This window comes from Pipistrellus kuhlii, unplaced genomic scaffold, assembly GCF_014108245.1.
Source record: "Pipistrellus kuhlii isolate mPipKuh1 unplaced genomic scaffold, mPipKuh1.p scaffold_m20_p_1, whole genome shotgun sequence".
Taxonomy (NCBI): Eukaryota; Metazoa; Chordata; class Mammalia; order Chiroptera; family Vespertilionidae; genus Pipistrellus; species Pipistrellus kuhlii.
Window position 1 is genome coordinate 32,336,253 of NW_023425404.1, and position 13,239 is coordinate 32,349,491.

A 13,239-nucleotide genomic window follows, 5' to 3' on the forward strand; every position below is an offset into this window, starting at 1 on the left:
CCAGCCAGAGCCCTCCACCCTTGAGGAGCATCCTGGGAATCTCCAGAATCTGACTCATAACCGATCCCAAACATGTGGACTGACAATCTCTCACTTCAAACCCCATGTGGCTCAAGCCTGTTCTTCTTCCCTGCGAGCTGTGGCAAGAGCTCTCCTCAGCACGACCGGCTGGGGGTGTGGCAGGGATGCTGGCTCGGGCCCAGGTGAGCCGAGTGACCCCAGGGGTCAGCTGACCTCAGCTCCCCACCCCCACTTCAGATCCGCAGAGTAAAGAGGGCCCGGGAGCCAGACCAGGTGCTACTCGGCTTTCTGGAGATCGGATGTGTGTTTTCTCATGTGGGTTTGACGTTCAATGATGTTCTATTTGGGGCGGCACAAAGTGGGGGATTCTTAAGGAGTCTAAAAAATTGTCATCATGACCATTAATCACAACCATCCTAGTTCCCTAGGTAGAGCAGGAAAGGAACGACGGAGCAGTGGTGGGGGTGATGAAGCCATTTTCAAAGGGTTTGCTTCTAATACAATCCTTAGAAAACATCAAACTGCGGCCCATTTCTTACAACCTAATGAATCTGGCCAACTCTGGAAGAGATTTTTTCTCTCCTCTACAAAAACTCATGAATAGGTTTTTGTGGGGTGTTTTTTGTTAAGATGTTAAGGAAAGTGCATCTTGGACTCGCCTGTATGTATGTTTGTGTGTGTTTTTTCTAGACATCCCTAAAGCTTTATTGTGTCCATTACTCAATTATCCTATATAATAAAGAGCTAATATGCCCTGATCATCACGCCCTCACACCGAGGCTGAGAAATGGAACGAGGTGCACTCTAAGAACCTTTCCCAGGGTGGATGTTCTCTGACTCTGTGTGCTACAATATCAAAGGGACACCACCCCCAGCCAGGCATTCTTGCTACCACACTCTTGAGAGGGCAGAATACGCTGCAGAAGAGCCCCCAGAGCCCAGGGCCCGAGGAGAGGGGAGAGGGTGAGGGTTCTTAGGGCCGGTAAGGGAAGCCAGCTGGGGGTTGTCATGGAGACACAGATACTAATACACACACACACACACACACACACACACACACACGCACACACACACACACACCGTGGGTGCCTGCGTAGTCCGTTAGCATTTATAAAACACACACCCTCGTCCATGATATCCACAACCCTTTCATTCCAGACACGCAGGGGCCCAGGACCAGGGGGGCAAATGGTACATGAGACATCGCTGGCTTCCAGGAGACTCCCTGGGGAGAGAAAGGTGGTCAATGTTTGGACTGGGTGGGCTGGGGCATGATCTGGATAGGAGCAGCTTGGACAAGCGCCAGGGAGAGAGGGAGACAGGGAGACAGACAGAGAGACAGAGCATGTGGAGTGTGGTGTTTGAAGGGGTTGGCAGGTAGAGCTGGGCCGGGTTCCATTAGGTAGGGCCACGGTAAGAGGCCTTACCCTGAGGGTACAAAGAGTCCTGGGAGAGGTCAAGGTCACACAGAAGGGGCACACTGTCAGATTTGAGTGCAGACCACCACTTGAGGGGGAGGAGAGGGACTTGGAGGAGGCAGGAGGGGCAGGAGGCCCGGTTAAGAAGCCACAGCAGCTGTCGGGGGGCTGGGCCTGGGGTGGTGGTGGCCCTGGTGTCACAGACTGGGAACATGCCAGTGGATCACCACCCTACTTGCCCCTTGAGGAAACGGAGGATTTCACAGGTGAGGCAATTGCCCGAATTCATCAGCTTTTCTCCCCTCCCTGAGCTGCCCCTTCAGGACCCCACACAGCGAGCTCTCCTGAACGCCCCATGCACTCCAGTTCTGAGTGTGTAACATGTATGAGTTCATTTAACTTTCCCAAGAACCTCAGCAGGTAGATGTTCTTCTTATTTATTATTCCGATGAGGAAACCGCTGCACGGAGCGGCTAAGTCATGTGCCTAAGATCACATGGCTGGTGAGTGGCAAAGTCAGGATTACTCAGGCAGCTGCAGCCAGAGGTGCCTGGAACGTTTAAGCTCCCTGAAAGGTGTGTGGGGGATGGGAGCTTCCGGGACGGGAGAGGTGAAGAGATAGATGTATGTGCATGTCCTCCAAAGCACCGAAGTAATCCAGACAGAGGAAGCACCCAGACCGGAAATCCCGGGAGCTAAGCTTTGGGTTCAGCTCCGCCCTACATTTGCTGTGTGACCTGGGGTTACCCACACCCCTCTCTGGGCCTAGCGTTTTCTCACAGGAGGCATACACACAGATCTGCTGGGTCCCCCCTCCCAGCTCTGCTTCTCCCCTCGCGCCCCCCCCCCCCCCCCAGGCACTCTGGGAGACTGAGGCAGGGGGTGCGGGGCTGGAGATGGGGGTGCACTGTGGAATGGAGAGGAGGAAGGGATGGACGAACCCTTCTCCAAAGACAAAGTCTATTGCAGAATATCCTGCCTCCCCACTCCCACCCCCACCCCCTCTAGGCCTGAGTGTGTGTTTGGGGGCAGTAAGCCCCACCCACGCTGCTTCCCGGAGCCTGCAGGGACCAGGCTCCCACAGCTCTCCAGAGACCAGGCCCTGCTTAGAAGGTGTCTCCTTCGGGCTGAGGCACCAGCTATGTGGGTGGGCCGGGGGAAACCAGTTAGCAGGGGCACCGAGCCTGGGCGAGGGAGAAGGAAGGCAAGTCCTGCCACCACGTGTGGCAGTAGCCCAGGCTCTCCTGCCTGGGACTTGTGTCCCCATCTGTAAACTGAGGGGCTGGCACTGGACCCTCAGGCCCCACGGAGAAAGGCAGCCACAGGGCCTGTCCCTGGCACTGGAGGCCACCCAAGGACCCCAGGGAGGTCCTCCGCCTCCAAGCAGGGCAGGTCTGGGAGGCAGAACAGCTGTGAGGCTGATGGCTCTGGTCCCGAGGTTAGCCCTGCAGCACAGGCTGTCCCCAAGGGGCAGGCCACTCTCGCAGAGCCCGCCACAGCTAGCGCCTAGGAGGAGCCCAGAGGACAGCACATGTGAGCATCGGTTTCTCCCTCTGAAAAGGGGGGATAGCGAACACTGCACAGAGGTTCTTGTGAAGAGAAGACGCACAGAAGACCCCCAGCACACAGGAAGGGCTCACACCCCGTTATCATTATCCACTTGAAAAGATTAAAAAAAAATCCAGTGGCTCCCAGTCCATCCCCAAGTAGCACAGCCCAGCTCTGCTCCGTGCCCAGGACCAGGGCCTGGGAGGGGCAGAGCAGCAGAGGGAGCTGTGCCTCCCAGGAGGGCCAAGCCCAAGGGTGAACGAGTGCAGGGGTGAAAGGAGTCAGGGCCGCCTGGGAAACCCGGACAGTTTTCCGTGATAAACTGGTCCAGAAGGCTTCGGTCTAGAAGGAAATTATGTCCGCTGCCTGGTGGGCACCTCTGAGAACCTGGCAGATGGGGAAGGGATGCCACGACCTGGTCCGCATGCAGCAGACCCCGTGGCGGGAAGCAGGAGGCCCGGTCACATCCCAGCATCCATGAGCACCCGGCTTGACATAAGCACTTGCCCCTTCAGGCCTCAGCTTCCCCACCGCCCTTCCAGCCCGGGCCCTGTACTGGTAACAGATGACGGGCACTGATGATGAAACAGGTACTACGTGATGTGCTTAATTCTTCCGATTCACACCTCCTCCTCAGCTGGGAATAATCTTACTCTCTGAACACCGAGGCACCTTAAGAAGTCTCTGAAGTCACCCTGTCAATGCTAGAGCTGGAATCTGAATGCAGGCACATGTGTCTGAAGACTCCCCTCTCCTGCCTCCTCTACACAATGGATGCCTCCTGCTTTCTGCCACCCCTATGGCACTGTCCCTTTGCTCCTGCCCCCTCTGCCACTCCTCGCCTGTCAACTTGCCCGAAGTACCGAGTCTTCCCGGGAGGCCCCCGCTCCTTCCTCAGCTCCCCCACGGAACTGGCTCCTTGTTCAGTCTCGCCTGGGATCCTGCTGAGTGAGCCCGGGGTGCCTCCATGGACCCACACCAAGGGCACACCAGCGAGGCAAGGCATCTGGATGAGCATCTTCAGGGCAGGGTTCGGTGAGGGGCCCTGGCATGCCAGCTGTCAGCAGTAACCAACACTCCTGCGCCTTCCTATGTGGACAGGAGGGACAGGGGTGGGGTCTGCTGGCAAATCACTTCCAGAAACGAAGTGAAATGAGACATTTCTTTGGACACAGTGGCTCTGACCCCCACCTCTTGGCATTCACACTCCTGTGTAGCCTCTTCCACGTTAGCAGGAATGGCCTGGGTGACCAGCAGAATAGGCAGGAGTGATGGAATGTCACTTCCGAGATGCGGTTGTAAGAGGTGACAGCTCTGCTCTTGGTCTCTTTTGGGTCGTGTGCTCCTCCGGGGGAAGCCATCTCCCGAGAGGCCAGATGGAGAGGCTTCCATGGTGAGGCCTCAGCCAACAGCCCCAGGAATAAGCTTGGAAATGGGTCCTGCAGCCCCCTCTCAACCTCAGACCACCACCACCTCCCGAAACCCCGAACCAGAGCCACCCGGCCGAGCTGCTCCCACGTCCCCCGAGCAGAGACTGTGTGAGATAATGTATGTTAGCTGTTTCAAGCTGCAAAGTTTTAGGACAATTCATTACGCAGCAACAGAGAAGCCACGGGACTTCTCGGAGCATTTACTACGCTGTGTAACTCTCCGAGGAGGATGTACTGTACAACGTAACACTCCCCTTCTTATTCGGCCAAGGCGGCTTTCCTTCTGAATCTTCTTCATCAGAGGAAACTGATGGGACATGGCTCTGGGCCTACAGGGAGATGCAACTTCTAACCTAGATCTGCCTCGTGAGTGAGCCATCCCCTCCAGAACCTCAACTCGTCCCTGTAATGGAGTGAAAAGAAGCCACCTGCCTTTGCATACCTCACGAGTGTACCCAGGTGGGCAGACGCTGAGCTGCTCAGAGGCGGGTGGGAGGGCGGCTCGGGGAGGCCCTATGAGGAATATTACCCGGGGTTCGACATGGTGGGAAGTGAGCCTAAGGCCACCACCTGCTTCCCCCTCAGAGTGAGAAGTGTTCTGGCCTGTGTGTGCTCAGAGACGGGAGGCGTGGGCCCGAGTCTCCACCATCCGACTGGACGTTCCTCTGGGCCAGCGCAGGCACCTCCATCATCCGTCTGGGATGGGGCCCCAACACTGCCCCCTTTCCCTCCTCCTCCCCACCCTGTGGACACACCACAGCCACGGGGAAGAAGGAACAACGGAATTCCTGTGGTCTTAAAAGCAAGCATGCCCTTCCTCCCTTTTCAGTTTATCCCCGCTACTCTTTACCTGGCAAAGGGATCGGTCCAAGTTCAGGATGTCTGATGGGCCAGAAACCCACCATGCATGTCCCTCTCTGTTACAAAGAAGACAGTTAAAAAAAAAAAAAAAAAAAAAAAAAAAAAAAAAAAAAAAAAAAAAACCTATAATGCGAATACTTTATTATCAATGAGTGACTGGTATTAGCATTTTGTCTAGGCATTAATATTTCAGAAACCATACACCAAACCCAGGCTTTTCCACCTAGCTCTGCTGTATCGTTTTCTTAAAAAAAAAAAAAAAAGAAGAGGGAGGAGGAGGAAAAGAAAGAAAATATATCTGTATTGAAAGAATTATAAGCCAAAGTGCGTCTTTCTTGTTTTGTCCATATACACACATTGCACCATACATAAATAATTACATTGTAAAAATGACTCCATAATTACAAGTATAATATATATTTCCATATAATATATAAAACTTTATATTAAATCTAGGTAGATGATATTTGGGGGGGTTTCGTCCGTGGGGGCTGTGTCTCTGGCACGGGCCCTCCCTGGCGGCGGCCGCTATCTGTGGTTGTTGAGCAGGATCTCCAGCCAGCAGGGGCAGGAGGTGATGAACTGCCGCGAGTAGCAGGGCCCCCAGCCCTTGGCGAAGCTGATGCGCACGCTGTTGGGGTCGTAGGGGCCGTCGGCGGCGTCGGGCTCGGGCCCGTGCTGGAGCAGGCCCGAGCGCTCGAAGTCGAACACCTTGATGGAGTAGCCGGGCGGCACCTTGCGCACCACGAGGGTGCGGCCGCCGGGGGCGTCCAGCGTCGGGGAGTTGACGAAGATGGGGTGCTCGCCCCGGTTGTAGGCCCACACGCCGTCGGGCTCCTTGCTGAGCAGGATGCCGAAGCCGATCTTGCTGCGCGTCCGCTGCACCGACTCGCTGCGCTGCTCCAGGTTGAGCTGGCCCAGGCAGAAGCCGCTGCCCTGAGGTAGGTCGTAGAAGATGCTGACGGCCTGGTCGTACACCGCGTAGAGGCGGCCCACGCGCGTTCGGTGCTCCCAGTAGGCCACGCTGCACCAGTGGCTCGGCTTGGTGGCGTCCGGAGACATGCTGGCGTCTGCGGGGCAAGCACAGGGCGAGGGGTGTCAGTTATTCGGGCTGGGGTAGCGGGGGCGGAGGCGGCGCTCCTGCCTGGCCGGTGGGGGCTGGGGTGTGTGTCTAGCGGTCAACACAGACGTCAGCAGCACGTACTGTGTGCCAGGCTGTCCTCGGAAGTTTAACACACAGGAGGGCACCGCCCCCTACACACACACACACACACACACACACACACGCACACGCACGCACACACACACGCACACGTGCTCGCGCACACGCACGCACACGCACGCGCGCACACGCGCGCTCGCACACATGCACACCACACACACACACACGCACGCTGCAGTCTGCCTTGAAGCGCAGCCCCATCCTCGCTGCTCTCCTGTGGGGGCAGCTTCTCAGATTCAGAAGCCCTGTAGCATCTGCTCTTTCCCTTTGAGCTCACAGCTCTGAGGAGCAGGTGGGCACCCAGGATGCCTAGCCAGGTGGCATGTCCCCACCCGGGCCCTGGCCGGGGCTTTCGCTCAGAGGGAGAATTCTGCTGGAGGCCTGATGAGAACACAGCAAAGGCGCTCGCTCTATGGCTCCAGTTCTCCAAGAGACACTGACCAAAGTCCAACTAAACCGGAGAAAAAACCCTGCTAACAACCTCACCAAGGAGCCCGAGCGAGGTCAGCTCTGACAGTCAGCTCAGCCCTACCCACAAGCCCCGGGCAGCAGGGTGACAGGCCCCCTGACACCTCCTCCACCCAGCTACCCAGCAGGAAGCTGTCTGCCTGAGGGGCCTCCCACAAGCTGCCGGCTCTGCGGCCTTGTGCTGGGCACAGCCCCAAAGGGCAGGCCCCTCCTTCTAGGACTGGCTTCAGGTCCCAGCCCAGCTCCTGAGGCAGCATCGTTTTACCTCACACCCTCCGTCCAGGGCCCGCATGGGTCCAGCCGATTGTCACGTGAGTTAAGAGGCCCTACTCCCTGCCCTCGCTGACCTGCCCCTTAGCCTGCAGACAGACAACTCGATCCCATAGTGAATGACCAAGCTGTGGGCACGAGGCCAGTCCCAGCAGGTGGGCAGCCAGGAACACCCAAGCCTTTGCCCCTCTCCATCCATCCACCCACCTGCCCATCTGGCACTGGTTGGGAGTTCCCGAGCACCATCCCAGCCTGGCCATCAAACTCCAGCACTGACCTACCTCCTCACCAAGCAAAGAATGTCATGGTGCTCTCGGCAGAAAGAGGTGGAGAAGCAAAGAAGCTTTGTCTGGAGAACTCTGGGCAACAGGACAGGCAACAGGAACCCCTCAGTGCCTTCCGTGAGCTGGGTGCCTTCTGCACAACAGCCCTGGTTCACCCCTGTTATCACCCCATTTCATAGGCACAGCAACTGAGGCCCGGGGAGGGTGCCCTCACAGGCGGAGGGCACACACTGTTGAGTCCTGTAGCCAGCATCAGTTCCAGGCTGGAGTGCTTCTCCACACCCCAGGCAGACTCCCCCCTAAATCCCATGCACACTGAACAGGTCCCCCCCTCCCCTAAGCCTCAGTGTCCCTATCTGTAACCGTGACTGTTCTCATGGTCTGTGTGTCCCAGAGGTGCTTACCCACAGTCTGTGAGTCACTCCGCCCCGCCTCCAAACAAAGTCCTTCCCTCCCCAAGGACTCCCAGCAGTGTCACCGTGCAGGATTCCTGCCACCCCCTTTCCCAGATAAGGCTCAGGAAAAGCCACCTCTGCCCCAGGGTGAACTGCTCCATTGTACAAGAGAGAGAAGAGGGAGGGGAGTCCAGGTGAGGATACTGGGACGAGGTGGGGGTGGGAACTTCCTCTCTCCCATCTCCCCTAAGGCTTTCCATCCGAGGCCAGATGGGACTTTCTGTCCCCTCCTCCCACCAGCCAAGCCAAATGCCCCCTGATCATTTGTAAACCCCCTCTCCCCCCCCCCCCCCCCAAATCAAGACCTGTGTTCGTGGCTTTACCTCCCTCACAGGGATGGTGAAATGTGAGGTTCGGGGACAAACCTAACAGGGCTGCCGAGGGCCCAACCTGCCCGCCCCAGCTCCCTGGCTCAGGGGCCCTGCCTGGGCCAGGGCTCACCTCCTGCACTCTGGGGACACCTCCTCAGGCCTGGGCTCCCGGCCAAGTCTTCCAAATTCCAGGAGATGGACCGAGGCCTCAGAAAAGCCCTCTGACCCCCCCCCCCCCTCCTGTGCAATGACAGGCTCAGCCCCTCCTCGGCCTGAGCAGGTGTCACTGCCCCTGGCTAGGCTAGACTCTCCCTCGGGAAGGCGTGGGTCTCAGTTCTCTCTGTGTCTGGCCCAAGGCTGCATGTATCCCTACTGTGCTCTCCGAGCCAGTAAAAGGGAAAGATAAAATACATCTCAACTGCTGGCACACTGTCCTCACCCCCTTCAGAATCCTGCTCAGCAGGTGGGGGCCATGGCCCGGGCCCAAGGGGATGGTGGGCAAGGCCTTGAGTTGCAGGTCTGATCTAAGAACAAGCCAACTGGTGAGCCAGCACCATGTTCTGGGGAAATCCCCATCCCCATCCAGCTCTTGGGGTCTCAGGGCTCCCCCATGACAGCATCTTATCCAGGGAGCCCCAAACCAATACACTGTGTAACAGAGAGGTTGGGAATGTTTTATTTTGTCATGATATTAAAAATTCCCAAGATTTTCATTTTGTCATGACATTAAAAATCCCCATCTAATATCACTAGCACAAAAGGAAGTGTAATTTGCCCAGCCAGCATGGGAGGTCATGGTTCGATTCCCGGGTTTCGGGCTTGATTCCCAGTGCGGGGTGTGCAGGAGGCAATGGGTCAATGAACCTCTCTCATCATTGTTTTTCTATTTGTCTCTCGCTCTCCCTTCCTCTCTGAAATCAACGGGGGGAAAAATATTTTTAAAAAGTGTAACTTAACCCTAACAAAATTACAGAAGTATAATTTGATATTAAAAAAAAGTCAGAAATTTTAAAGTTAATATCTTTAGATCAGCAATTTTCAACCAATGTGCTACAACAATTTTAAAAACATGCACTACCCAACTATTTAGTCAGGGGCACTGACCTATTTTCCTTTAGATTGTCAAAACAAAAGTGACAATAGCCAACCAGTGTGAATGCCCTTTCTTGAACCATATAGGTCATATAATAGAGTTGCATATTATTGATCACATTGCATAATAAGGTTGCATCTGATTAGTTAATTCTTGGTGCTATAAATCTTTATATATAAGTATAGGCACCTGATTTTTTTTTTTAAAAAAAGTCACTTTGGAGCAAAAAGGGCATCAAAATTACACCTATTTTGGATGTATTGGGTATATATGTATATTTTTGGTATGCCGCAGTATTTTAGTAATTGATTTATGTGCGCCATGAGATGAAAAGGGTTGAAAACCACTGCATTTAGATTATAAGAAATTTTCTTATTTCTTTCATGATAGACCAATGAAAACTTAGTCCTAAAACTAGCCTGTGTGAACCACTGATTGAATCCAATGTCTTTGTGCCCGAAAGATGGCGCCCCTGGGTGCAGGGTGACTCACCTTAGGACATGCAGTAGGGTGCGGCAGAACGGAGACCAGAACTTGACACCTCAGAATTCTAAGCTAATGCTTGTCACATGATCTAAAGGTTTCAGAATTGCGATAGACTGCATTGAGGCAGACCTACATAGCTCTCACCACGGACTACATGTGTGGCTGTGGACAAGCCTCAGTCTCCCCATTTGGAAACAGGCTTATCCATCACTGAGTGCCTCACTCACACAGCCTATCTGTGGGTTTTCTGGAAACTCCCAGGAGCAGACACCTGGGTGCAGAAAGAAGTAGCCGGCTGTTTACTGGTCCCAGCACCGGCCTGACTCTTCAGAGACCAGGGATCCCCAGGGGCATTGGGAGTATGACCCACCCCCAGTCACCACCATGGGGGTTACATAGGACCGTGGACAGCAATGCCCTTTGGGAACTGTTAAGGTTTAGCTCCCAGCCTGGGTATGGGTATTCAGAAGCAAAATAATGAAGCAATGAGTAAATGTCTAGAACAAAGGTGTACTGCTGAGGCACTATTTCACTGCACACACATGTACAAACATACATGTGTGTATTCATATCTCCTGCAGTGTCTGACAGAAGCTGGCACGCTGTCTTTGAGTGAGAGGGCAGGCGCCCCCAAAGTGAAACAAAGCCCCATTCCGCCCTCCACACCTCACCTCCCATCTGCAGCCGGAGCTGCCACTCGGCGCAGGGGGACAGTCTCTTGCAGAAGATCTTTTTCTCCTCCTGGCTCCAAGGCTGCGGTCTAGCCATCAGCCTAATTAGGAACCAGCTCCTTAATTGCAAATAAATGCTGGGGAGTCAGACTCGAATGAACAACATCAAAGATGACCGAGCTCTGACCGAAACTCCTGCTCACCACCCCTGCTCGGGGCCTGGCCTAATTCCCAGCCAGACGCTGGGTCCCGGCCGGGACGGTTCCGGGGGGAGGAGGAGAGGAGAGGCGCAGTCTGGTGCTCATCTGCCAGGTGTCCCGCCTCCTGGCTCTGATCAGGAAGGCGACCTCCTTCTCCTGGCCTCAGTCTTCCCTCCGAAACAGTCAGCTCTAAGTTTCTGTGACTTAGTGGATGTTCACAGCAATTCTACTCATCGTCACCCAATCTTGGAAAACTGCCCAGATGTCCAACAGAAGAATGGATGCTACAGACTGCACATGTATGTCCCTTTCAAATTCACATGTTGAAATCCTAACGCCAGTGGGATGGAGTTTGGAAAGGTGGGGCCTTTAGAAGGTCCTGAGGGTCGTGAATGGGATCAGTGCCCTTACAGAAGGCATGCAGAGCTCTCTGACCCTTCGGAATGCGAGGAGCAACAACAAGAAGCCATCTATGACCTATTATAGACATGGGCCCCTACTACACACCAAATCTGCTGGCACCTTCACCTTGGACTTCCTAGCCTCCAGAACGGTGAGAAATAAATGTGCTACTTAAGCCACCCAGTCAGTCTATGGTATTTTGTTACAGCAGCTCAAATGGACTAAGGTGGTAAAGTACATCCCTGGCATAAAAACAGACACAGAGCTCAAAGAAACACAACAGAGCCCAGAAATAAACCCACACCAATATAGTACATGGTCAATTAATATATGCCAAAGGAGGCAAGAACGTATCATGGGGTAAAAACAGTCTATTCAATCAATGGTGTTAGGAACATTGAACAAAACAAACAAACTAGACCACCTTCTTACACCATATTCAGGAATAAACTCAAAATGGATTAAAGACTTAAATGTGCCACTCGAAACTATAAAATGCCTAGAAGAAAACAGGTAGTAAAATGGCTGACATTTCTCTTGGCAGTATTTTGTTCTGATATTATCTCCTAAGGCAAGGGGAACAAAAGAAAAAGTAAGCAAACAGATGACATCAAATTAAAAAGTTTTTGCAAAGGAAACCATCGACATGAAAAGATAGTCTACCAAATGGAAGAACATATTCGCCAATGATACATCTGATAATGGGTTAATATCCAAAACGTACAAAGAACTCATACAACTCAAATACAACAGAAAACAAACAAATGAACAAAAAGGACCAATCCAACTAAAAATAGGCTGAGGACCTGAATAGACACTACTCCAAAGAGAACATACAGATGCACAATAGATATGACAAGACACTCAATGTCACTAATCGTCATAGAAATGCAAATTAAAACCACAATGAGATATTACCTCACACCTGTCAGAATGGCTATCATCAATAAATCAATAAGCAACAAGCATTGGTGAGGATGTGGGGAAAAGGGAACCATAGTGCACTGTTGGTGGGAATGCAGACTGGTGCAGCCACTGCGGAAAACAGTATGGAGTTTCCTCAAAAAAATTAAATATGGAGCTGCCATATGACCCAGCGTTTCCACTTCTGGATATAGATCTGAAGAAACCTGAAACACCAATTCAGAAGAATATATGCACCCCTATGTTCACTGCAGCATTATTTATAACCAGAGGCCCGGGGCAGGAAAATTCATGCACTAGATGAGGGGGAGTCCCCTCAGCCCAGCCTGCCCCCTCTAACAGTCTGGGAGCCCTCAGGGGTGGGAGGTGACCGGCGATCAGGGGAAGGCGACCCCCCATCACACCTCTGCTGCTGCCACTGCCGGCAGTGCAAGCCTCGGCCAGCCATGGTTACCTGAGCCTCTGGCAGCCCTGGGTGGCTGGGGGTCTGAGAGGACTGGGGGACTCCAGAGGAAGGCACACAGCGGGGCTGAGGGGATTGGGCACCACCATCTTTGAGGGCGTGACAATTAATTAATATATTCCTTCTTTATTATATAGAACCCAAGATATGTAAACAGACAAGTGGATAAAAAGTTGTGGTACAAATATACAATGCAGTATTGGTCATAAAGAATGAAATTTGCCTTGCCAGTTGGTTGAGTGTTGTCCTGTGCACAGAAGGAAAGGATACCAGTCAAGTCCTGGACAGGGCACATAACCTAAATTGTGAGTTCAATCCTTGACTGGGGCAGATACAGGAGGCAAATAATAGTCTCTCTCACATCAATGTTTCTCTCTCTCCCTTCCCTTCTTTCCTCTCTCTAAGCATGTCTTAAAAAAAACATAAATAAATCTTACCATCTGTGACAGCATGAATGGACCTACAAGGTATTATGCTAAGTGAAATGAATCAGAGAGAGAAAAGACAAATGCCATATGATTTCATTTATATGTGGAATCTAAAGAACAAAGTAACAAATACAATAGAAACAGACTCATAGATACAGAGATCAGACTGATGGCTATCAGAGGGGAGTGGGGTTGGGGGGCTGGGTAAAAAGGTAAATGGATTAAGAAGTATAGGTTGGTATTTACAAAAAAGTCACGGGGATGTAAAGTACAGCATAGAGAAT

The 13,239-nt window shown here is 53.0% G+C and overlaps 1 protein-coding gene across 6 annotated transcripts in view; it reads right to left on the reverse strand.

Moving 5' to 3' along the window:
• Window positions 1-5,405: 5,405 nt before the first annotated feature.
• Window positions 5,406-13,239, reverse strand: part of SMAD6 (SMAD family member 6) — a 77,930-nt gene continuing 70,096 nt past the window's right edge. For 4 of the 6 annotated variants that reach the window (XM_045581299.1, XM_036438047.2, XM_036438037.2 and 1 more), the window contains one exon: window positions 5,698-6,348. In XM_045581299.1, the coding sequence (XP_045437255.1) occupies window positions 5,807-6,348 (542 nt within the window). In that variant the 3' untranslated portion in view covers window positions 5,698-5,806. Of the gene's footprint in view, window positions 6,349-13,239 lie in introns of all 6 variants that reach the window. The other 2 variants (XM_036438020.2, XR_006741541.1) reach the window with 2 other exon arrangements.